The sequence below is a fragment of the Abramis brama genome (assembly GCF_963993115.1).
Source record: "Abramis brama genome assembly, chromosome: 20".
Taxonomy (NCBI): Eukaryota; Metazoa; Chordata; class Actinopteri; order Cypriniformes; family Leuciscidae; genus Abramis; species Abramis brama.
Window position 1 is genome coordinate 25,083,211 of NC_139982.1, and position 27,516 is coordinate 25,110,726.

General features: G+C 38.0%; 1 protein-coding gene across 2 annotated transcripts in view; it reads left to right on the forward strand.

The window, feature by feature from the left end:
- Nucleotides 1-27,516, forward strand: part of ntrk3a (neurotrophic tyrosine kinase, receptor, type 3a) — a gene marked incomplete at its 5' end in the record, with an annotated part of 210,137 nt that overhangs the window by 40,670 nt on the left and 141,951 nt on the right. For both annotated transcript variants that reach the window (XR_014603703.1, XM_084094591.1), the window contains one exon: nucleotides 2,557-2,628. Coding sequence is in view for 1 of the 2 variants with exons in the window: in XM_084094591.1 (XP_083950717.1) it covers nucleotides 2,557-2,628 (72 nt within the window). The remainder of the gene's footprint in view (nucleotides 1-2,556; nucleotides 2,629-27,516) is intronic.

The window sequence follows — 27,516 nt, forward strand, 5'->3', positions numbered from 1 at the left end:
TTGTTTTTTCTAGTGATCAAGGTAGCAGTAATTAATGAAATGACATGGAAAATGAATCAGCATTTGTATGTTGCAGTCGAATATCAGCATTTTAAGGAGCCAACAGGATTTGGGCATACATGTTAAAAGCTCCTATCCTCTAATAATCTTGTGTCTTAAAATCACCCTCCTCAGAATCAGTCTAGTCTGATATGAGACATTCATTTGGGCCACCATTCGTGATTCAAAATTAGCAGTTGATAATCATCCATATTAAGCATTGTGTTCATCAGGCTTAAGTCTCCAACCTCATGCAAAAAGAAATACTTTGCTGCAATCGGTCCCGCAAAAGCCCCTAATAACAAGAGCTGAGAGTGCTTCGTGCAAATAATCTCACAAATGCCAATGAAAAATAATTTATTCAATATACATAATTGATTCCAGCTGCCAGCGTAAATAACTCCAGAAGCAAGGATGCAGGCTCTTGATGATATTTTGCCCTTAATGATGTTACTTGAGGAGAGGAGACAGACTGGAAGCGAAGATTAGATGATGGATTTTTTTTTCCCTTTTACGTCCACATTTCCCCTTTTGACACTGCTGCGAGACGGCTAGACAATTAGCAGCCCGTTTAGCCCCTAGCTGCTGTCAGATCCATTTAAAATGAAGAACGTGAACTGGTCTTTCACTCTTCTTTTACCAGCTCACCTCCTCTTAGACCTATGATTTGCTCAAATAAGATCTTTTTTTTACTTAGTGCAGCATTTGACATTAGCATAACCTGATTGTCCTTTGCCGCAGGTGGTTAATGTCTTTTTGTAGTATACCAAGATTTCCCAAGATACCATCACATATCTTGCACTCGTTTTACATATTTGTCATAAACACTTTCTCTAAGCTAAGCGTGTGCGTGGCTGCACACTTTTGATGTTGCTCACATGCAGATGAAAAAATTGTGTGTGAAAAAAGCTAGAATCAGAGATAAATTAATGATTTTCCAGTATGTGTATTTTTTTAATAGAAATGCATAGTGAGTGTATTTTGTGAAAGGAACGTAGCCATAAGAGTTGTACGTGTAAACCTCACTCCCCTGGCCTCAAGAGGCACGCTAGCGACTGACACTAGAGGCTGTGGTCTTTAGCGTAATTGTTAGCGTGCCCTTGGGAGGCCACGCCGGACACCTCGGTTCGAACCCCGCTCGAAGCGGGTTGAGTAGGACCGGTAACACATACATACATACATACATACATACATGCATACATACATATTAGGGCTGGGTAAAAAATATTGATTTCTCGTTTTTTAATCGATTCTCATTTTTACGAAACGATATTGATTCTTAAATCCCAAGAATCGATTAGTCATCCTGTTTTCAGTTGATGAATGAATGAAACATTGTTGCGCGCATCCCATCCAATAAATCGCAATAATCTTTGTGCTTTGTTATTATTGATATGAAACAAAGTCTCAGATTTCAAATTACGTCCATTTTCTTACGAAATTCAAAAACATAATTACCGTTTTGGCACTGTGGCGTGAGATTGCTCTGGCGCAGCAGCTCTCCAGAAGGTCATGTGCCCTCCACCTTCTCTTCCGCCTTAATAATACCAGTTATAGCGCGAAATAAACATGAATGAGCATCTGAAAGTGTGTTAAAAGATAGAGTACAACTGATCGAAGTCCGTATCATGTCGCATGGAATCGCTCAATCAGTGTTTCAACCGTGGAAAGACATTAGTAAACAATGTCATGTAACGTCACATTTACCTCAGAAAAAACATATCCAGTGACCATAAACTCAGCTAGAAAAATTAACTCTAGAGAGGAGCATTTTGTTAAATATATGCACCATATTACATATTCATTATAATGTTTAATGTTCTTCAATATTTATCTGGAAAGTTTATGACAGCCACCATTTAAATTTTTATATAATTTCATATAACTTTATTATTATAAAAAAAAATAAAAGTGTATTTTAAGTGTTTGTATACAAATCAGTTAATTTTTACCTTCAATATTATAGTAGGCTAATGAAGCCTAGGCTAACTCCCATAGTTTACAATAATAGTTGAGAGATTTGCTTTCCTTGAGAAAATTTGCCATGTATTGTACCTGATATCCAAAACAATCAATATTAAATCGAATCGAATCATAATCGAAATCGAATCGAATTGCAAGCTTGTGAATCGAAATTGAATCGAATTGTGAAATTTGTGTCAATACCCAGCCCTAATACATATGTTCTTTATATTAATTAAATATAATTCAAATATAAACAAAATTGAATAATCATCTCAAAAAGTGGCTTTAGAAGGCAATATATTGTTTTATTTCCATGTGATTAATGATGAGCCGTTCGGTGACCTATGATCTACAGCAATTTATTTTGCATTCATGTTTGTCAGTCTGTCCAAGGTGTCTTTAAAGACCATTTTTCAGCATTTTGCATGTTTCAAAATTTAATGTCAACTTGTTTTCGTGTTTCAACTTTGAAAAAATGCCCAGCAAGAAAAAAAGTATGTCAAAATAGTTGGGAAACTACTAATACCTGTTTGTTTGTCCTTTCCATTTCAGGACCATTGCGAACTGCAACTTACATGTGATTCAGCCACGAGCCTTCGCTCAGAACCCAAACCTGCACTACATGTGAGTCCTGTGTACTAGAATGTTCTTGCACCCTCTGATTAAACACCTCATTTGAAAGTCAATTGTTTGTTCCTCAAGACTCGTGGAGATGGATCGTGAAGTTGGGTTCACTCGTTCATCTACACCGCGCTATAGATCTTCTTAAGTAGGCCATGTTTAGCAAATTGGGACAATGCATTTTCCATCTTTGGCTACTCTCACGGTATCATGGCTGCTCTTAATCGAGAGATGCCTCGGACCCCGTGCATAATTTATGATGATAAAGTTCTCCTCAATGTGTTACTGAGCACCACCCGCAGCTATTTCTCAAAAGTGAGCTTTGCGAGGAGGCCAGCAGACACATACGTTGGTTTTAATCTCTAAAGAGCAGCTTTGCAGTGCGCTTGTTAACATATCGTCTTTGTCTTTAGTCGTTTGATGGTTTAAAATTGCTTGACCGAAATGACTCCTTTCGATAATTGGCTTAACAGTCTGTGCCATAAAGCGTCGATGTGTGCCTTTTGAAATTCTCTGTGTTAGATTGCACGCTCACTTCCTCGTTCCGACAGTCAGCAGACCCTCTGTTGTGTGCTCTAAATAAACAAAGTTGTTTGAGGTAGAGCTGCCTGAGTTGCTGGGAAGAAGATGGTGGAGAATGTGGGCAGAGAGAGAGAGAGATGATTTGCTTAATGAAGGCTGAATTGGACGAGTGTGACAGGACTGTTGTTTCCCAATTTCCTGCAGTGAGCGGTGGAAAGGACATGGAATCACACAGTCACCTCCACACACAATTTGTGCTGTCCATCACGGCCTGAAAATACACTTCTTTTTTTCTCTGTCATAAACCGACGCCTTTACGATTTTGTGTTGGTTAGCGCTCCCGGTGAATGTCTTCTGTATAGAATGTTCAGGTATTTGTCACTACATATGTCCATTGTAAGCACTTCAGTAGGGTGTGCGATATAATTTTTTACTTGTCAAGCTTCAGGTACGACCTGGACAGTAGCAGTCTGTTCCAGCTCAAACTATGTGTAGACTTAGGCTACACAGAATTTGCACACTTTTGTACACATTTTTGTAATTCTTCTGAAACATTACCGCCACAGTTGAAATGTTGAACTTTTTTTGGAACAAAATAGCTAACTCATTTGTCTTTCTAAATCTATTTCCATAGCTAGCATGTTGTGCATCCTGAATAAACACAACTTGATTGGAAGTGGCTTTTTTTTTTCTTTTCTTTTTTTTCACACATCGCGTCTTGTAAGTCTCATAAAGTAACTATTAGGGGCAAAATTGTTAGTTGTGGAAGAAATGAGGAACAAACTGATGTACATCAGTTGGATATTTTTTAAGAGATTTAGGTTGATTTAAATGTTTTAGATCATCATAGTTTTAAACGTATAATTTATGTGATTTTCATAGTTTAGGATTGAAATTCTGGATTTCAAACAAGGGAAAAAATACATTCTGTAAATAAAAAGACATTTGAAAGTAGTAAATATAAATGATTTTTTTAAATGCAATATAGTATATTTTTATGGAATTTAATAATCCATTGGACATAAAATGGCCAAATTTTTTAGACACTTTTATTAGTAGCCAAATAATTTTCAAATGAGCCAAAATATAATATCAAGGATATTGATAATTAGCACATTATGGCCATACGAATCATATGGAAATCTTATTACTAAATTACTATTTCAAAATAGCAGGCAGAATGCTAGCCTGGAAATCCAGACCTAAATCCGAAAGATTAATGGTCTGGCATTGACTAATAAAAATCGGCCAGCTCGAGGGGCGGCACCAAGCATGCATTTGAAAATCTCACTCCACGCAGTTGGATAACACTACGACCAATCACAACAAGCCCCATACGCTTAGCTACTAGCAAAGCTAACTGGTAGATTAGACTCTTACCGTATCTGGTCGGCAAAACAGCAAAAACACCATTCTTGCAAAGGAACGATTCGAGTGCCATCTTCTGTTCCTCTTTTAGATAAAAAGCCAAGTCTAACTCGTTCATTGTAGTGGCCAAAGCTGTTTTAAACAACTGGTATTCATCCATAGCCATCTTGCAATGTTTACTAATGACTTCGACGTCGCAGCGCTGTCGTCTTCTGTTTAGCTCGCCTCTGGCCCGCCTATATCAGGTAACCCGATGTGATTGGTGCAGCTCGGATACAAGGGCATATTTAATGAGCATCATTACTCGACGCCAGAGTAAACTCGCTGAGCAAATTCAACTTTCCAGGGTAGCAGAATGCAGTATATACTATGTATGCATAAGTGAGAGCTATAAATCCAGTCTGAACACTGCCACAGAATTGAAACCAAAAGCATTGCAAGCCTAATTTGATCGTAGAACAATTGCCACCAATGCTTTCTACGATCAACTTAGGCTAACGATGCTGAAACACAGATGGGGAACACAGCCCTGTTTAGTTTAACCTATTAAATAGTAGTGATTGAACAATGGTGACCAAGACAACAGATATCAGTGTGTTTTTCCCTTGTGAACACATTTAACACAATGTCAGTGTGTGTTTGCGGCAGGCAGGCAGATAAGTACAGTAATGCCAGTGTCTCTTTTTGGGCCCTTTTTTATTCTCCATCCCATGTGTGGTCTTCAAAGAGCTCTGACTTTTATGAGCGAAAAAATCCCAGAGATTTCCGGACATGCCATTCGCAACACACACAAGGTCAGGGCCCAGGAATAAAGCGGCAGTGTTCTAATCCGTTTCCCATTTCTGTTTTATGACCCAAACATTTGACATAGATAATTCATACATCACTGTTCTCACAGGGAACTCGAGTGTTAAGAAATGCACCATTGCTGTTCTGGATCAACAAACTCAATTTTAAATTTTTTATTGTCAGTTCTTGTTTTGTTTACATCTAACCATGCTGAAAACAGCATTAGTATACTGTTGTGTAATTACACGAGATTAGATTTATTTCAGAGAATATATATTGTATCTTATCCCACTGACAGTTTATTTTCAGTTTTTCAACTGAAAAGTTGAAGTGAAGCAAGTAATTATATATTGATGAAAGATTAGAAAACTTTTTTATTATTATTATTTTGGTGAATCATACACGATAAAACCCAAGAACATGAACATCCAATTAAATAGTGCGAATTGTGAATTTTTATTGTCTTATTTTTTTCATAATTTTTAGCAGCCTCTTGTTTGGAGACTCACCAAGCTTTGTGACCCTTGCAGGAAGAGTTTTGGTGTCGAGGGACCTGTTTCCTTGTGTTTATTCCTTGTTTTCATACCCCAACCGGCAAAGGAAATTTGTTTTCAGCAGCTTTAGATAAAAGACAAAGAAATCAATGCGAGGGTCCACTGCTTTGGTCGACCTGCTTTTTGAAGAGGGGCATTTGCTTTCATGTGTCTACTGGCCATGTGTGGCAAAATGAAATGTTGCCTTCTGGATTTCTACAAGAGCATCTTTTTTTCATTGGACAATGGAGAGAGGACTCAATATATCTAGGAATGGGTTTCCTAGGTATCCTGTAAAGGTTATTCCCATGAGGAATGGCAGAGGGAGAGCAGAGAGTAACTCTCATTAAAACCTCCCAGTCCCTCACTGCATCACCTTGCAAGGAAATGTCACTTTTCCTTTATATGGACCACTTGCATTCTGTCATTGGTCAGTTTTTCTTTTTGTTGCCTTTTGATGAACATTTATAAAATGTTACATGTTATATTTTGTTATATTTAGTCAATTTTACTCAGAAACATAGTTAAACTTAGTTATTTTATCAAGTATGAAATATTCTCGATTATAGCTAAAATCATAATCGCGATTATTTTCGGTCAATATCGAAATCGTGATTATTTAATACGATTATTGGTGTACTGGTATATGATCAAAATGAGTTATTTTAAATATCAGTGAATTTTCACAATTATAGATACTTCAGCAAAAACTAATATAAGAAAAAGGTCCTCAAAACAATTACATAAGACAATTATGATTAATCGCACAGTACTAATATAACAAATATGAAAAAATGTCAAATATTAATAAATGGCTAATGCCAACTAAGCTGAAATATAAACTACTTTTTAGAAGTTACTCCCTTGTCAGACAAACCAACTAGTATTTTGTTTTGTTTTGCTTTGGTTTTAGTTTTTTTGTGTTTAATGTTATTTAGGAGGATAACACTGACTTGACGATAGTTTTGGTGGTCGTCTCTTTCTTAATTCATACATTAAGACAGTTTCTCTTCCAAGAGAATGACAAAGAGAAAATTCAAGAGAAGTTTCTCTTCTCTCAGTCTTTGTCCTTCTCTAAAACCCCTCTCTCAAAGACGTCCCCCTCTTTTCTCTCTCTCTTTACTTTTTTCTGGCCTTTGCATGCAAACTCAGATTTTTCATCTTCCTCCATCATTCTCTCTGGCTCCATCCATCTCTTTGTTTCTGAGATGACATTATTTATTATTCATGCCACCGTTGATGTGGCTGCTGTTTTATTCCCCTCGCAACGGGAGGAGCGCGCTAAAACAGCTTACATCTTTTCCTTCTCTGTGAAAGAACTCCAAAATGAGCCTTTGACTTTGTGGTTAGTCAGTCAGCCATGTCTCCCTCGAATGAAATTTGATAGGATGCTCATCAGTAAAGGAGAGACGCTCCATTGTCTCCGCGGGCTCCGAAGGCCCCTGAGCCCCAACGAGAGCTTTATTTGGCTTGATGAAAGTTGAGTTGCTTTGAGAGAACACATTAAATGTGTTGACGCGTCCTCTTCGCTCATTGAAATATGAATTGGATATTAATGATAATGCCTGTTGATGATTTTGATGACCTTTATGAAACGTTGACATCAGAGCGGAATGACTAATCGCATTTCCGGGAGACATTATTTGCATATTTGCATTATTCATTTGTGTCAGGTGAAATGTAAAGCTTAAGGAATGCGGTTGGCTGAGCCAAAGCTAATGTCTGACATGATTGCTATACAAATTGAGTACATTTTTAGGATTGAATATCACCAAATGCCTCAGCTACAGTACATTACCATGCATCATGGATCGTGATTGAAACTGCGCCTGCAGAATGAATCCAGCCAATGAATCCATGCAATGAGACCATCACTCACTCATGACCCATGATGCATTGCAATGCCACATTACAAAGTTCTGAAAGACAGCTTCCATAAAACTCCGAGCAGCAGAATGGCACCAGATGAAGTCAGTTGTCTATAGAGGTCGTAAAGTTATGTTCTTAAATATGTGGGGTACAGACTGGCCCCGAATCTCACATTTTCTCCTGTCACTGCACCAGTCATTCTCTTTCTAATACTTTCTCTGTGTCACTTGCTGTCATTCCTCACTGTTTTATGTACTTGGTTTCACACTCGCTCTTCAGGAGAACAGGCCACAGGTCACTGTAGGGTGCTTTGGTAGTTCTTCCTGAAATTCATGAAAAGATAGCAAAGGGTTTCCAAATTTGCAAGCTCCCATCCGATTTGGCTGGCTCAAAAAGAATCAGCTTTTTTGTATGTAAAGTTTTAGTGCTTAATGGAAAGTTTTTTTTTCCTCCTTGCAGTTGTCACTTTAAAGGCTTCCTAACTTTTAAAATATTTTTTAAATATTTGACTTATGTCCGTTCTATAGAAATCTGACATGATCTCTTAATTTGTTAGCAGACTACTGAGGGCACTAATTCAGTAAGGCGACAGTTCAAAAGTTTGATGTCGGTAAGATTTTTTTAATTGTTTTTTTAAAAGGAAGTCTCACCAAGGCTGCATTTATTTGATCCAAAATACAGTAATATTGTGAAATATTATTAGAATTTAAAATAACTGTTTTCTATTTGAATATATTTTTAAATGTAATTTATTCCTGTGATGCAAAGCTGAATTTTCTGCATCATTACTCTTCAGTATCACATGATCCTTTAGAAATCATTCCAATAAGGTGATTTCGCTTATATGTTAAAACAGAAAACAGTTATAATACATTTTAATAATATTTCACAATATTACAGTTTTAACTGTATTTTTGATCAAATAAAGACAGCCTTCTTGAGCATAAGAGACTTATTTAAAAACATTCAAATCTTTTAAATGGTGGTGTACTACTACTCATTGAATGATGAATGTGTTGCTCACTGACAGACTGAACCAGCCTCCTTGAATCATCTCTCAGAGTCACGTTGCAGTGCAGGGAAAACTGTGTAGGAGTGGACAGGCAGGTTATCCTTTTTATAACTTCCTGTTTTGTTGCTTTTTCAGTATAGATCGGTGTTCAAAGACACACAAAAAGGTCCATCACACCAACCTCCGCTCGCCCCCGTGAAACTCACACCCTCGCGCCACTAGCTCTCAGCATCAACGTCATCTCTCCATGGGGAGATGTCCTTGTACAGCAGAATAAAAGCTCTCTCTGGCATACACCAGAGCAGGTCTGCGCCATGAGAGGGCCTACTAATTGGCTTCTTTGTCAGAGATGTCAACGGAGGATGTTTCTTTTTTTGATAGCCAAGGCTTCTGATAGTGTCCCTGTGACACATGTGAGAGAAAGAGCATGTTGTGGTGACAAGCAAGGTCTGATGGCAGCTGACTCACAGATTTCAGCATTGATCTTAAGCAAAAAGCCAGAAGGAAGCTTTAATAATTACAAGCTTACAAAAAGGACTGGCTAAGATTTATTATATACTAGCTTTCATGCATTTGATTCCACTCTTAAGTCAAGAGCGGACAACTCTGGTTGAATAACACAACATTTAGTGTGTTGACACTTGGCATGCTTGGTTGGATTAAAGTGAACCCTGGTGCGATTGCTCTGTTCATTTGTGTGAACTCTGCCATCTGAACACTGATGCGCACCAAACACTCGGACCGAGACTGCTGAAAACCACCTCTGGTGCGGTTCGAATGATATATGAACGCAACACGGACCAGACATGTAAACAAACCAAAAAACAGGACATGATGTCACAAGACGAGTCCCTAAAAAGGACAGAATGCTCAAGCATACCTGTTTTTTCTCGTCATAGTCGCGATGTTGCCCATCACAACTCCTCGCAGCAGATCTGCATTTGTGTGTGTGATGGAGAGATTCCTGCCGCTGTGTTTCATAAGCTCTTCATGAGTTGTCAGCTCCATCATATACCATCATATCAGTTTTTTCTGTTTGTTTTGTATCTTTAGTTTCGGTGTTAAAAATGGCAGGGTGAATGGAAAGCGAACCAGGACTAAATGTGTGTTGTTGTTTTTTACTCGTACCAAACTACAAGTAAAACCCAAACACAATGTCATATGTCTTCTACACTGTAAAAAATCCAACTTACGTTTTGTATGACAAACTCAGTTTTTAAAGTTTATTCAACTATTTAACATAAAAAAGTTGAGATAACTCAAACACCTAAGTTGAGAAAACTCAAAAATGTCCTGCAGCTGGTTGCCTTAAATTTTTAAGTTTTCTCAATTTTTTTTTTTTTACAGTGTATATGTCATAAATGTATTTATTTATTTTATTTAGATTTTTTTAATGCCATGTGACCCACTCTGGAGCAGCAGGAAAATAACATAATTTTTTGAAAATTAAAACAGCATTTTATAGTTTTTTTCATTGCTCAAATAAATAATCCGTCACTTGTAAAACATCTACTTTAATATGTATTACTATCAAACATTTATTTGACCAGATTTTTTTTTTTTAATCGCCGCCAATTGCAAAATTTTTGTCCTCATCCAAATTTTTATTATTGTTTTTTTTTTTTTTTTTCACAATCAAATTAAACGTCCTGCCATAAATACTACCGCTCAAAAGTTTGGGTTTAGTAAGATTTATTTTTTTTTTTTAATAAATTAATACTTGAATTCAGCAAGCATGCATTAAATTGAACAAAAGTGAAAGTAAAGAAACAACTGCACAAGATGTATTTTAAGCCAGTCAGTTTAATCCATATTTTCTATTCTATTCTATTCTATTCTATTCTATTCTATTCTATTCTATTCTATTCTATTCTATTCTATTCTATTCTATTTAAACTTAAAAAATCTGTTGCATGTGTAAATTCTGCCTGCAACATGTTTTGATCCCTTTCTCCCTCTTTTTTCCCAATATCCTGTCCCTTTGGGATGTGGCAGTACAATCGTATACGATCACTTTTCATAGGATTGCATTGATGCTTTAGGTACTAAAGTCTCTCTACTGTGATAGTGATTTGTTGATTGAAAGGGAGGTTATTTTTTCCAGTTTAATTTAAGACAAAGTCTACCAATATTTTATATTTCAATTGTTATTTCCGTTTCACTTTTGACTTGTCTAGTGGCGTGAAACAAATCACTAAGCCGTCTTCAACTTATCAGCATGCATGTCACACCTGACCATGCTTTTCTTGCCTTTATAAAACATGAAACGTTGTTCAGTTGTCAGATGTGTCTTTTTTTGACTAAAATAGATTGGGGTCTATGTGATAGAGCGGTGTGACACCGATTAAATCTGTCAATCATACAAGGAGAGTAGTTGTGAGGCTGGGGTCTGTCAGTAAGTTTCTTCGTAACACCGTCTGGCTGCTTCGTGCTGTATGTCAAAACCACAGTATTGACTTGCACGGCATTATATACTGTTTGGTGGTTTGTCATCCTTTTGTCTGAGGTTTTCCCTCTCAGGAGGCTAGAAGTTCAGGGTGGAGAGAGAGAAAGTGTTTTACTGGAATGATATTAACTGTGGCGCTCATGCAGGAGAGAAAGGTTTAAATAAGATTTGCAACATATACCAAACAGATTCCCCTTCTGTTTTCCTGACAATTTCAATTTCATGTTGCTTTGGGATCTTATACTGTATGTTATCATATCTTGCAGCTCTTTTTCTCCCAACAATATTATGTTGGTACTTTAGATCATTGTAACTTCTTTCTTTCTTTCTTTCTTTCTTTCTTTCTTTCTTTCTTTCTTTCTTTCTTTCTTTCTTTCTTTCTTTCTTTCTTTCTTCCTTCCTTCCTTCCTTCCTTCCTTCCTTCCTTCCTCCCTCCCTCCCTCCCTCCCTCCCTCCCTCCCTCCCTCTCTCTCTCTCTCTCTCTCTCTTTCTTTCTTTCTTTCTTCCTTCCTTCCTTCCTTCCTTCCTTCCTTCCTTCCTGCCTTCCTGCCTTCCTTCCTTCCTTCCTTCCTTCCTTCCTTCCTTCCGCCCAAACAAATAAATTATATAATAATTTGTTTATTGAAATTCTCTCCCTCCACTTTATTTATTTATTTATTTATATATTTACTTACTTACTTTCTAATTTATTGCAAATTATAATACATTTAAATAATTTATTTGCATTAATTCTTTTTATTTTTATATTTTAATTAAGTCAGTTATATGATGTATTGCATTCAATTTTCCAAAGTCAGATTTCCAAAGTTATTCATTTATTAATATGCAGAGCCAACTGTAAATGAGCCAACCAACGAGCCAATGTGTTATCCAAACATTGCCTCAACCAATGGTGTGAGTTTGGGGCGGGACTCTCTGTTTGTCGACCAGTCGAAACTGGTTGGAGGAAACCAGTATGAAAACAGTCATAATTTTTCTAATTCGGTGAATGTTTGTAAGTGAGTGGATGTAAGTATGCATATCTAAATCTTGTCACTGTACAAAAAAAAAAAAAAAAAAAAAAACTGTAGCGAATGGCCTCTTATGTTACTTTTCCGGTAGAGCGGTGCTCCCTATATCAGCCGGGCTAATGGGCTGTGATGCTCAGATGCGCCGGGCACAGCCTGTGCTCTCCCCTGGGAGGTCACGCCAACCCTGCTGACACTGTACGGATCAATACCTCTGTTGCGGCCGCTGAGCTGTTACCTCCTGCAAACCAATCCTAAGGAATGTCAGTGCAGCCTTTTTTTGGCATCCACACAAGCTGTCGGTGAGCACAAGGTATAAAAATCAACAGTAATCGAAATACGGAGGGAGATGGTTTAGCATTTTACAGTGGCTTGGAATAAATGATGCAAAGAAAAGATGATGGAGGAAGAGAGAATGAAGTTAGGAGCACAGCGATGGAGAGAACTGCGAGAGGGAGCGACAGAAAGAGAGACGCAAATGCATACAAACACCGTCACTTGACAGAGGAACTGACAGCTCTGCGTACACAAATATCACTGTTTGCGTGAGTTTGTTTGTTCCTCTCTGTCTGCCATGTTCAGAATGCGCAATTCACATTAGTTTGGTGCCAGGGTGGAAAGTCAAACACCCCTCTCCTCCATTTGCATCTTCATTGTAAACCGCGTGTATTAATTTGGCAAATAGACTACGACAGCCTGCAAAGTTAATGAAAAACATCAGAGCAAAACTAATATGCCAGCATATCTGCCTGATGAAAACATGATAGTGAATTTTGGATATTTAAATGCGAGCATTATTGGGTTACACTTTATTTCGATGGTCCACTTTAGACATTCTACTAACTATAAGTAACTTTGCAACTACTTGTCAACTGACAATTATTAGAGTATTAGTAGACTGTTAGGTTAGGGTTAGGTGTTAGGATTTGGGATAGTAGAATAAGTTGACATGTAGTTGCAAAATTACTTATAGTCAGTTGAATGTGTTTTGGGTGACCATCAAAATAAAGGGTAACACTTTATTTTGATGGTCCCTTTTGAACATAAGTAACTGCAACTACATGTCAGCTATCAGTCATTAGAGTATTAGTAGACTGTCTGCATAATATCTGCTAACTCTATTGTTATGGACCTCCAACAGACATTCTACTGACTATCAGTAACTTTGCAACTACATGTCAACTAATTCTAACTATAACCCTACCAGTATACTAATACTCTACTAACACTCTAATGAGAGTTAGTAGACATGTAGGTGCAACGTTACTTATAGTCAGCAGAAAGTGTTAAAGGGACCATCAAAATAAAGTGAAACCAAATAAAGTGTTAGCAGATGTTCTACTAATACTCTAATGACCAGTAGTTGACATGTAGTTGCAAAGTTATAGTAACATGTCTACAAATGGGTCTTTCTATATGCCTCCATATTTTAGCAAGGGAGTCCCTCAGGGATCATTAAATTTGGGCGTCTTTGGCATAAAAGTCTTTAACCCCTGGTCTAAAAGAAACTTACAGAGCTGTGCTCTAGTGGTTAGCATAGTAGCATGAAAAGGTGCTGAACACAGGAATTGTTTTGCAAGAAAAAAAAACATACTTTTCGAAACTGAGCTGTTTGCGCTCAATGCAAGTTTAAATATGGGTTATGTCAGTCCTTTTTGTCCCTTTTCCCCCCATTATTTCCTGCCATCTCTCTACTGTGCCTACAAAAATAAGTGTCAAAAGGCCAAAAAATAACGTAAAAGCACAATAATGTCGGTTCAAGTCAAATCCAGCCAAGTAAAGCAGACCAGTTAGGTCCAAGATTAGCATCCCATTACTGCTCTCAGGAAAATGTTTAGCTCCTAGCACGGTATGAATATAATACTTCATTATGATTCCGCAATCCCAGTAGACCACTGCATCCCAACTTGCTGCCAACCCTTGGAAAGCCTCACAGTATTTTGATGATGGACCAAGTTTTGCCAGGTGTACCTCTAATACGCCTTGCACTTGCCTGTGCTATAATTAAATCTGTTCTGCTAATGATCTAATTAAAACCCACAGGAAGTTGAAGAAAGGACTACGGCACTTTCATTAAGTAATGGCACGGAAGGCTGGAGAACTTTGGCACTGGAGTCCGCTGTCCTCTCTCGTGGGCTCGACAAACCGCAATACAGACCGTTCCCTCGGTTTGGGGCCCATTGGGTGCGTCATCGGGCTCAAATCTCTGAAAGAACTTGGTGGAAAAAAAGAAAAGTCAGTTGTTCATTCCCTCACTTTGTATGGCTTTTCCCGCTCTGCTTTCCTCTTCTAATCCGTTTTCACACAGACAAAAAGCATGCAGAATCTGCCGTGGTTAAGGAGGCTTATCTTACAAAACATGTTTGGGTTGAAAAATGAAAAGAGCGGGGAAAAGGGGTGGGGAAAAATGGAGTATTAGGTCAGGGCTGTGTGCTCTTGTGCTTGGCATGCAGAAAGACGTCCCTTTGGGTTCTGTCAAAAGCTGCCAGGCCATATGAGCTTGGAGGAAGCCTCCATCTCACAGTTCATTACAATACACTGTACAGAGAAGATAGCTGGCAGTGCAAGTCTGAGAAAATGTCTTCACTATTTTAAAGTGTCCCAGTTAGGCCCACTAATAAGTCATTAACCTGCTGAAAAGACCAACTTAGTCCCATGCAGGTTAGCACTGGTCTAGCTGTAGACATATTGTTCACCAGCAAAAAAATTGTTACTCAAAAAGCATGGTCTTTCTTGCTGATTAAAACAGTAAAAAAAAACAGGTACCGACATCCAAAGGCACAAAATCTTTTAAACAGGGAAAGCAGAGGTTTATACTTTATACATTTATTCTATGTGAGGAAAAATACTGTGTTTGAAAAGTATTAAATATGTGGGAAGGTAAAAGTGTAAAAATAAGTAATGGATATTATTAATAGGATTATATCATTTTAATTTATATTATTTATACATTTTATAAATGTAATTATATATCTCTCTATATATTTTTTCATTGTGCTAAAGCCAAAGCAAATTATTATTATTTGTAAAATATTTACTTTGTATTAAGTTGAGAGTGCATAAGTTTTTATTATTTTACCCATTTTGATAATATTAGACATATAGGGCCCTATCTTGCACCCAGCGCAATTGACTTTGTACACCGACGCATGTATCATTCCTATTTTGCACCCGCGCAAAGCGGACTTTTCCCTCCACAGATGCACGTCGGTTAACTAAGAAATACACTTGCGCTCCCCGGGGCGGTTCAGCGCAAAGAGGAGGCGTGTTCCGGCGCAAACGTTCCCTCATGCTATTTTACAGGTTTAGAAAACAATTCCGCCACTGACCGAAAATAAACAGTTTAAAGTCAGTGGCGCGTTGCACATGTTATTCATATGCTATTTTAAGGGCGCATGCTTGGCCATAATCAATGTAGCGTGTGCACAACGCGCATACACTTTGATTCTCTCATCTACACACAGACGCAGCAGTTATAATTTTTGCAAATCATACATTATTACGATAGATAGATAGATAGATAGATAGATAGATAGATAGATAGATAGATAGATAGATAGATAGATAGATAGATAGATAGTTTATTATAAAAGCATACATCTAGCTTACACATTTACCCAAATTATCATACGCCTGTTTAACCGAAGCTAATTTGGGTGTGTTTCTCCATCCCCAACGTCCCTGACGAGAACGTCGGTCTCCTCGGCTGTGAACCGCTCCTCGCATGCGCCTGGCAAATACGCCGTTATAATAGGAATCCGCTATAGGACAAGCGCGCCTGCTCTTAAAAGGGAATGTGAGATGTCGCTCTGATTGGTTTATTTCACGTTACGCCCAAGCCACACCTATGAATAATGAAGCTACTTCAGACCAACCCATTTTAGATTTGCGTTGGGCGCAAGAGTCATTTATCCAAGACCCGCCCACAAAGTTACTTGTGTTTTGCGTTGATACTTGCGTTTCAGATCGTTAAAATAGGGCCCATTAACTTTTAGAGAGACATTTTTAATGACATTTTATTACATTTAATTATTATTTGTATAACATAAGTTTAATAGTGCCATGGGTTTGCACATTTTTTTAAACTTAAAACATTGGTATTTCTAAAAAGTGCTGAAAGATGATCTATTTTTTTTTAAACAACACAGTTATTGCTCAAACTCAAGTAGTGTGTGATAGCAAAATCAAAATGACAAAATACTCAGGACACTAGAAGATTTTAAAAAACACGAACAAAACAACCACCATTCATGGACTAGGACTGAACAAAGACTAACTGAAAACAGACTCAATATATCCTAACTCAAACCAATGAAAGAAACGAGAAACTGGTGCGGTGCATAATCAAACAATAAACAACCATGGAAACAAATGTCAACAACAGGAACAGAACAGAAAATAAAGCAAAACCAAGCCGAATACTATGTTCTACTATGTTCCTAAAGCCGAATACTATGTTCGGAAGGGAAATGAAGCATTCTACTGAGCCCCTAAAGCAGGGTTCACCAATCTCGGTCCTGGAGGGCCGCTGTCCTGCAGAGTTTAGCTCCAACCAGCTCCAACACACCTGTTTGAAAGTTTCTAGTATGCCTAATGAGACCTTGATTAGCTGGTTCAGGTGTGTTTAATTGGGGTTGGAGCTAAACTCTGCAGGACAGCAGCCCTCCAGGAAATTGTCCAGTTAGTCATCTCTATCCAGTGTTTCCCCTATAAATTTTTCCAGCAGCGGTGCTGTTACCTGCCGGAGGTTGTTACCAAGCCTGTAAGGTAGAAATTGATAGTGAAAAATTTTAACTCTTTCCTCCCTCACCTGCACTACTGATCTTTTTTTCTGTAACAGACTTTAGCACTTAGATACATCATCATGCAACCAGTACTTTCATTTATTTTATCCTGTAGACATTTTGAACATTAAAATCCAAATGAAACTTTAAGTTTAAAAGGTGACTAGCTTCCATAGCCTATTTTACTTCACTAACCTCCAGGGACGTGCAAAGAGTTCATCAGGGGCAGGGGCTCAAATGTAAGAAAGGGGCAATATGTAAAAAAAAATATATATTACGGCTGGGAATCATTACAAAAATTAACGGTAACACTTTACAATAAGGTTCCTTTATTAAACATTAGTAAATGTATTAACTAACATGAACTAACAATGAGCAATACATTTACTACTGTTTTTGTTAATCTTTGTTAATGTTAGTTAATCAAAATAAAGCTGTTCATTGTTTGTTCATGTTAGTTCACAGTGCATTAACTAATGTTAACAAGATTTTAATAAAGTATTAGTAAATGTTGAAATTAACATTAACAAAGATGAACAAATGCTGTATAAGTGCAGTTCATTATTAATTAATGTTAACTAATGTAGTTAACTAATGAACCTTATTGTAAAGTGTTACCAAATTAACTAATTAATCGCACAATTTGCTGTGATTAATCGCAATTAATCACATTTCCCCCAAACTTGTAATCATCAATATTTAAATGTAGAATCACTAATTAAATAAAACAGACAAAAAAGGAAAAAAAAAAAAAAATGCCCACACAAATTGGACAGAAAGTAGCCCTATATTAAAATATAAAATATCAATATATTATTCTTAATTCAGTTCCATGCAACATACTCAGATTTAACAGATTTATTTTTTGACTAATTATCAAAATAAAGTATAGTCATACAAATTAATTACCAGAGCATGTGATCAGAGCAGGTAATTTTACCATTGTTGCCCAGCATGGCTATACCAGCTCAGCAAACAGAAGTCTACTACTGAGAAATTTCACGTTATATGAGCGGACTTTGCTTTTCCAGTGTGTGATCGGTACATGATTGGAGCATTTGGGCCGTTAACGACAGAGCAGAACACGCAACGCAAACACGGAGCTGAACATTGAGCACCTTTGTTGCCCTTATGGCACCGTGACATTAGCCTAATTAAAAATATTTCCATTTGTTGCTTTGGAAAGTGGATTCAGAGCCCATTAGCAGCGCCACCGGTCACCATGTTTCAGTGTTTTTAGGTGTGTAAGTGAATGTCGTGATATTACTGATCATGTGAAGATTTTGCAGCTTAATACATTGTAGGGGAAACACTGTCTCTATCCTTACTACCAAAAAATCTCCTCTTGATGGAAATAAATGTTGTGGTGTTATTTCCATCAAGAGGTGCATCCATTTTTAGTCAAGATCTTGTATTGACAATGCAAGAGTCGAGCGCTCTGTAAAGTCTCCTCCAGGACATCCCAAAGACTTTCAGTGATTTTAAGGTCTGGATTCAGATGTGCCAATTCATGTGTGAAAATGATTCTTCATGCTCTCTCCAAACCATTTTTTCATAGTTTGAGCCTGATGAATGTTGACATTGTCATCCTGGAATATGGCCATGATGAAAAGAAAATGCAAAGCTACACACTCCATCAATTAGGGTTAGAAGAACTGTTGCCAAAGATATAACGATAATAATCACTGCAATAATTATCCAATCAAAGACTCTTAAGCATTTTAATCCCTATTTAAATCCAACCAGTGAATACTTAAATTTAATGACATTCATTCATTCATTCATTCATTCATATTTCCAAAGTCTATGCAGTGCGTTCCATGATTTAAGCCAGATTCACCTCTGCTTGAGGAAGAGGTAGCCAAGTCTACCAGTTCCCTGGTCCCGTCAGAGGCAGAGGTGTTCCCCGATGTTGTTTCTGGCGCTAGGCCTTTAAACGGTCACACATGCCAGTTTCAAGATACCATCTGTGCCTACCGCTCAGGATGTATCAGCTCGGAAACAGTTCAAGATGGCCCCTTCCTCCTCCAATGCGTGCTCGGACATGCTGTTTTTTCCCTTCTGGCCTGTTGCCTCGGATGCAATAGTAAAGCATCTACTAAAAAACCAAGGTGGCCAGTTGGCAGGCAGTTAATGCCTCATGCCATCAGAGGTAGTATAGCCATTAAAATTCCTCTCATTCAGGGGGGTTCAGAACAGCACAATCTAACCGAGAACACCAATGAATATACAGCGGCGTAAATGAGAGAGGTTTGCATCTTCACTGAACATTCGTTGCTCAGCAAGAGATGTTGTTCTACTTAAATGCTCTCCACGGCGTGTCTGTAAACCAGCCCACTTATTTAATGACCTTAATCAGCTGTGAACCGAACAGCTTTGAAAATCCTGCTTTTAATAGAGTGGGCGGAACGTAGGCCAGTAAATGGCTGCTTGCACAAGTAGACGTTTTGTTGTGACAGATCGTTTATCAAATTCCCATGATAAATTTGTCCCGCTGTGAGATAAATAAGCGATTATAGATAAAGGTGTAAAATAAAGGTGTAAATGTGGGTTTGTGTGAGGGTCATTGCGAGTAGAGGATGGATTGTGTATAAATGTGTAAGTTTGTAAGTTTGTAACTATGTAAGTTTAAATGAAATTATAATTTATATATAATTACATATGTATAAAAGAATAACTAAATAAAACTCTAGCACATTTGGGACAAGATGACATGACTTCCTTTCAAAAATCTTCTTGCTGTCTAGTAGAGTCAGGGCAACCTCTTCACTGTGTTTGATGTTGGCAAAAGAAAGAGTCCCACATGTCGGCATCAGATGTGAAAGCTGCAGGCATGACCATCTTGCGTAGTTCCTCTACACCCCGTTTACTCATGTCAGCCGCTGTTTCATTACTGAGCCCGACAGGATGCTTGGTCCCGGACCAGTGCTGCGAATTACATGTGTTGTGGGCTTTGCCATCCTGACACATCATGCTGAGGACTCATGTTACATGCAGTCAATCAAGGGTGTGAGGATGAAGGGAGGTCATGGAAGTGACAGTCTCCTCCAGTTGGAGTTGTTATGTTGCACTAGTTCGAGCCACCTGCCTGGATGACATATGTCACATAAAACCCAGTCTCACAGGAACAGACATGTGAATGGATCCTCAGGCCAAACTTTCGACCTTCCTGATACAGCTTAATGAATAATCCTGCCATCAAACATACAGAAAATGAACTCAAATGAAAAATAAACTACATGATAGATAGATAGATAGATAGATAGATGGATGGATGGGAAGATAGATAGATGGACTGATAGAATGGTACTAGTATGTCACACATTCACTCTGTGGCGCAGCATCAACCCAAAAAATCCCAGAATACTCACCTAAATACTAACTTATTGATTTGAGAAGATAAAAAAGCATCAGCAAAATGAGGAAACGCACTTAAAAACTATTAAACTATTTATTGTTGCTTGTGTAATGCCCTTTTGGTAGGCGGTGACAGAAGAAGGTGGAACACAGAGTTGTAATCTGCAGTTATTGTGCATAAAAAAGGACTCTTATGGACTATTCTTACTCTGAATAATGCGGCTTGTTTAAGTAATTACCAACAATTGTGTAGCACTAGAATATAACACAGCCTGTAAGTGGGGCCCTGTTGTGCCTTCTGTGGATTGGATCGTTCAATCAAGATTATACCACTTACACCAGCCTCGCATACACAGTCTGCGGCTGTCAGTAAGTGCCTGAGTGTTTGATTTTTCTGCTTTTGCTCTTTCTTCGAAAGTAGGATGTTGAGAAAGATCAAAAGGCAGACAGACAGGAGGTCAGATTGACAGAGTTCCTGAAAGTGCTTTAAAATAATCAATCAGCCCACATTTGCTTCCCTTAGGTAAAAGCCGTGATTTTAGACCGGGACGAACATGCTCACAGGATTTTTTTCTCTCCTTGTTTCTGAAATTCGCAAGAATGTTTTGGGGCTTCCTTGACTGTCAATGACTGATTTGCTCTGCACAGCAGCTGGAAGGTCACCTGAAACCTAGTGAGAATGTACCAGAGTTCTGATTGGACGGTTAAATGGGTGCTGCCCATCTCCTGGACAGGTAGATGACATACTGTATATGTTCCTTCCAGACTAATGTCACGGTCACTCTGTAACCTCAAAGAGATGGTAATGGTCTGTATCTAAATGATAACTCAATCTATCCACCTTTATGTCCCTCTTTTTTCCGTCTCTCCATCCGTTTTTTGTCATTTGTTCCCTTCTGTTCTTTATAAATCTTCGCAAAGCACACCTCTCTCACCTTTACCGTGAGAAATGGTTTCTGCTTCAGTCAACTCATTATTTTTCTGACTTTGGTGCATGTGCTGCAGTCCTTACATACGTTTGATTATGATTCTGCCAGGTTGCATCTTCCATCAGATCTCTTATTAAGCAAGATATTTTTTTTTTTCCGAGGACAGTGTCAATTGGTTTCCTTGTAACATCCAGTGTATCTGCTGCTTTTAAAGGGATAGTTCAGACACAAATGAAAATATATTTTTATTTTCAATTACTGTATGTCTCGGTGGAGTTTTTGTCCATACAGTGAAAGTCATCAGTGTTGTTTTGGACCCCTTTGACTTTTATTAAATGAACAAACTGGTAAACTATTCCTTTAAAGCAGTGGTTTCCAAAAAATGTTGTCTCATAGGCCCCCCTTGTCCAAAACAATATTCACTTTTTTAACCCTCTGAGGTCTGAGCTGTTTTCTGGGCCCTGGAGGTGTTCTGACATGCTCTGACATTTCTGGTTATTTCTGTTACTTGTGACATTTTCATGGCTAAAGTCTAATTACACTGTATTCAGCACAAACTCTGCTACAATAATATATCAGCAGCATGTATGTAAAAGTTTGTAGTTTTGAGATAATGACATTTATGCGTGGTTTTTGAAAATACAAAAAAAAATTCTCACTGAAATAAGGCCATGAAACCCATACTGATTATTTCTTCACAAGACTTTTGAAAATTGTATGACGTAGCCTAGAATATTTGCTGCAAAACTATGTGAAAATCACCCTGACTGCTCATTCAGATAAGACAATATATTGATTTAAAAATTTTACGACGTGTTTTGTGTGAAAAAGCCTTATGCGAGAGCTCATTAATATGTAAGCTTTTCTCACCTGAGAAAGACAAAGACCCTCCCCTAACGGCCCTATTAGGAGCTATCAGGCCCCTATCATTCTGAGCAACCTTGCACAATACTGTAAATGAGGAGATTTAAAAAATAATGGCTTTTAAATTGTTTGGATTTATTTACAACACAACATAATCCAAAGATACACAACAAATGCCAAAAAAGCACTTCAAAGACAGAGACCTTTGTGCCATTCCTAAAAACATTGTACATACCTTTCATTTCCAAGATTTTCACTTTACCATGTTCACGTACTGAGACTCATGTGAATGTTGAAGTCCTCAGTGGCATCTGGGACCTGAAAAAAAAAAAAGTGAACATACTGATATCAAGAGAAAGGCCTGCACGATTTTGGAAATAAATATTAGATTTTTCTGGTTAAAATTGCTTTTTAAAATTCCTTTTTAAAATTCACAGAATACACACACACACACACACACGTTTCCAACGATATATAATATAATGAACACCAGGTTTGTTGTGCCTTGTAGGCATAAGGTATATGCGCAGTGCGGATAAAATAATAATAACAATAAATAACCTATAGCAGCCTATAAATCTTCCAAAAGAAGCTAGAGAAAAATATATTGATTATCATGTTACTTCAAATGTTTCCATCCGTTATGATGATATGAAATGAGATAATAATAAAAACATGAAGCCGTTTGGTGCGTTTTGCTTTCATCCAAAATATGATACATTCAAACGCGATCGCTTGCAAAATATGATACATTCAAACGCGATCGCTTGCAAAATATGATACATTCAAACGCGATCACTCTCAAATATAAAACATTATGGTTACCATAAACATATCTATGTTTGAGCAGATATCCACAAACACAGTAAACACGGGTCTAAATATTATAATATTCCCCATATATCTAGCAACAGTTCAGCTGCAACGTGACATTTATGCAACAATAACAAACTAGGCTATGTAAGAATTTCTTACCTTATCTTTCTTGTCTTCAAATCGCGTTCTTCTTCTTCTGAGGTAGCCTAAATCCAATGTAAGCTCAGGCACGTCTTTCAAACTCGACGAAAAGTGAAGTGAAGTGTTTTGTTGTTGAGGTAACGAGCGCGTTCGCGTTCCATGTGGAGATTTGCATGTGAATATCTTTTGCGCGAGTAGGCGTGGCCAAATTAACTGTAATGAGCAAGCGTTTGAGAAGCTGGACATCTTGTTGGTTTTATACAAATTACTTAAACAGAGAATATTTGTTTTCGTTTTGAATCCGATCATTTAAAAGTACACACTTAAATGTTTATAAAGGTATATGGCTCATAAATGTGTGACAAGTATTCGCTGAGTTTTGTTTCAGTTTATAGACGTGCTCAAGAAAAAAAAGTTCACCGCGACGGAGAGGCAGAAAGCACACCCTGTTTATTTTCTTTATTTTACAAAAGCACAATGTTTTGATTTGATTGTAAGTGGACACATACAAAAGGAGAAATATCACAGATTCTTTTTTTATATTTCTTTTTTCTGTATGACCATAAATGATGGAGTAATTTAAGTTTATAGTGCTACAATGTGGAGAAAATCCGGCAAAACGCGTCGGCGCGTTTGTCGACCTCAGAGGGTTAATATCAGAAGTGGAGAGCATTGATATTAAATCAACCACAATTCTTTTTATGATTAAAACGGTAATCAACATTCATGCCACAAATGCTGTTGATTAAACATAACGTGAAATATTCCTTTAATGTTTCAGTTCTCCTGTCTGTATAAACAGGAAGTACCAATTAATAGCTAATTATACTCTACCTTCGCCTGCCTACATGACCTGCTTTGCACTTTACAAATTATACCGCAATTATATACTGAATCAGGATGCGTTAGGTCAAATTGCATTTACATCACATTTTTGCCTGTGCTATACTAACATTATCCATATCGTTACTCACAATACTGATTGACAGGGCACACGTGTAACCTCTCTCAGTAACACTGTATTTATCAGGAAATGCCCCGAGGCAGAGCCACTCCAGCTAGGCGGCCGTGATTTGCATCCTTGTTTATTAAGGCCTGCGATTCAAGAGTGTTGTGGATCGGCATGGCTGCCCTCACTGCCCCTGTTTGCCGCAAGCCTGTCAGTCACCTGAGGAGTGTGATACCGCCGTGTTGTTCCCCGCAACTGACTCATATCCCTTCTCTGTCATCTCATTAAGTCCTAATTAAATGCATCTCATCTCCTGCCACTCTGATTGCGGCGGCCCGTGCCATGGAAACAGGGATTTAAAAACAAAAACAAAAAAGACGGTGGCTTTGAATGAGAAAGAAGCATGTTTGTTTACTTTGTTCGCTTGGATACCATTCTTTGATTGGTTCCCTGTGAATGTTGATTGTGGGCATTCAGCCTCAGACTTCACCCTGCAGTTTAGGATCTCACAAATTCTCGAACGCTCCATCAATTTTTTTATCTGATGCCTTCAGAAGGAGCCAATAACGTCAAGTGTGCTCCTGAGAGACGCTGGGCCCCATCGTCCTACAATACCTTTCGGGTCTGCTAGCAGAGATAGCGTGGCACTGGAGGAGAAGGAAGCAATGGAGACGTGTTATTCTACCAGCTTCCAGCCCAAAACAGCTGTGGTAGTGGATGGCTCCACTGGTCTCGCATTGGACACATTGGAAGACTGTATTTCCCCTGACCCAAATGTCCATTGTCTGGGGCATTGCCAGGCCAGACAGCTCATTGTTTTGAGAGATATGAGCGAGTGGGAGCCAGGCTGTACGTGACTGTGCTTCACTTAAGCTTATGTAGCTCAAAAGACCATTTCACTACCAAAACAAATGTGCAGACACACAAATTTGGAAGAGAAGAATGGAGATCTAAATGGGCGTTACGTTGAAGCCCAAATCTGGCCTGTAAACAAGACCCGGTGATCCAACCGGACTTACATTTTTGCTTTGATTCACTAACAGTAAATTAAACCATCGAGATTCACCCAATCAATTTTCTAAATGCACATTATTGATCTTGTGAATAATTTATCCATGCATGTGTTTTTTTGACATCATACTGTAATTCTTAATTAAAAACAAACTTCTCTCTTGTGATGCACTGTATGTTTCACTTCTTCGATCATTTCATCTGCATAAACCCCATCCCTTTAAAACAATCGACTGCAAACTCGCATTGAGATCTGCCTCCGTTAAATCAACAACACTGTTTTTTTTTGGGGGGGGGGGTTGGGTTTGATAATCCATTTCACTCGTATATACATCACAATACGAATGAAAATGTCTGTCACTACTTTGTTACATTGAGACTTTAAGGTTAAATTAGAACTTATTTGTGTGTTTTTTCATTGATTCAAAATCTGAAGTAGTTCTAAAAGAATTTAATTTGGTGTTGTATTTCCTCCAGTGTTCATTTCAACTGTAAAGTTGGATTGTTTTTTAAGTTTATCAAAAATGTAGGTAAATGTTTTTTCAATGAGACCAGGCTGAAAAAAATGCTATCGTATTTAAAAAAAAAAAAAAGTCAGTATCTGTATGTCATAGCCCGGAATTTCATGACCTTCTACTTGCTATTGCTAGTTGTTTGTAGGTGGTAATGGTGGATACATTTGAGTATTTGATTAGACAAAAATGTACATTACGCCCCTGCATCCAGGATGAGTCAGCAATATATTTGGTCCATTTTCACAGACTAGAAAACTGCTATTTTAGTGTTTTTCTTTTCTTTGGCGTGTAGGAATACACTCAAATATGGATGGCTATAGCTATAGAATGTCAGTAAAAAGTTTGGAAACATATTTAACTAACTAACTTTTGAGCATATGCCAGATCAAAGTGTTTTTAATCTCTAAATATATTCAGTCAAGCCAGTTCAAACTTTTGTATATGAAGTCCATGACTACAAGCCACAAAGCTTACATTTTATTTCATGCCATCATAAGTGCAAGTAAATAATGGCAATATTTTACATTTTGGCTGAACTATCCCTTTAAACTGTGTATTTTTGTGTCTAGCCTCTCAGCACAAACAATTGTTGCTGCTGGTGATTTATTTACCGTAATCCTCGTTTTTCCAGATCAGTGTTTTTATATATAATGTTCTGAGCTGCCAACTGTTCCCAACGGACCAAGAGAGAAGGGCAAGAGAAACAGGGTGCTGCTGGCATTTTACCAACTGCTTATTGTCAATTTCTTCCTTGGGTTCTCTTCTGACATGTACACACACACACACACACACACACACACACACACACACACACACACACACACACACACACACACACACACACACACACACACACACACACACACACACACACAAATTCCTGTTAGCCTGTGGCTAAGTGCTATCTTATTCATACTAACTGTTCATTATGAGAACATCCTTGTGGGTCTGTGTGTGTGATACGTCCACACATTCATTTTCACCGCAGTGCTCATATTCTGTCGGGTTATGTCTCCTGTGAGCAACTGGTTTCCTTTTTTTTTTTTTTTTTTTTTTTTCTGTAGCACCAATTATCCGGTAATTATAAATTTCATATGTCAGAAACACCATAGCAAACCATAACCCACTGTTTCACAGTTCTGAACACTGACAACACTAATTGATGCCCCTTGCCCAGGACCCAAAGGAGAATTCCCAATCTCACACTCCTTGCGCTAGAAATGCACTGAATGGATTATTCCTGAAAAGTCATAAATCTTTCACTGTGAAGTGCGAATCTGAGACAAGCACTGGTCAGAGATCATTAAAAAGACACTTAGCGCACAGACCCGAGGCCCGAGTGTATATAGTTTTCTGTTTTCGTTCTTCTATCCGCTACTGTGACAGCTGTAGGTGTAGTATCATAGGCCATCTCTGGGGCGCTAATACATATTTGGACTGATTAATTGCTCCCTACTGAGTGGAGAAGAAGATTTGTCTTTTGTGTCCCTCTGTCTACTGTCCTTCTCCTCAGTCCTTGAAGGCCAAGGTAAGGACAGTGGTGTCACAAGCACCTTCAGGCCTCTGCGGCATTGTGGGAAGGGATTTGCGATGGATCATGGATGTGACTGCAGTGCAGCGGTAATGACCTAGGGTGGTAGGCTAGCCGTCTCATGAGAATAGCCCACATGATGTGGGTTCTATATAAAACCTGTTTCCATTATAGTGTGCTCTATGTAACGGCTAATATTATTGACCAATTATTCGGCTTCGATATGAACTGATGAAACTCATCTCTCCTTTTTGAGTTTGACTTATTATTAGCATAATACCATGGCCATTTGTGTAACAACAACATTCCTTTGGTTCCTGTATGTTATTGAAAAGTGTCTTAAAGTAGAATTTCATAAGAGTACAGTAGACATTTTTTAGTACCCCTATTATTCTTTTTCGGATATAACCTTTCATGTCGTGTGTAATATAGTAGCTGTTTGTGAATG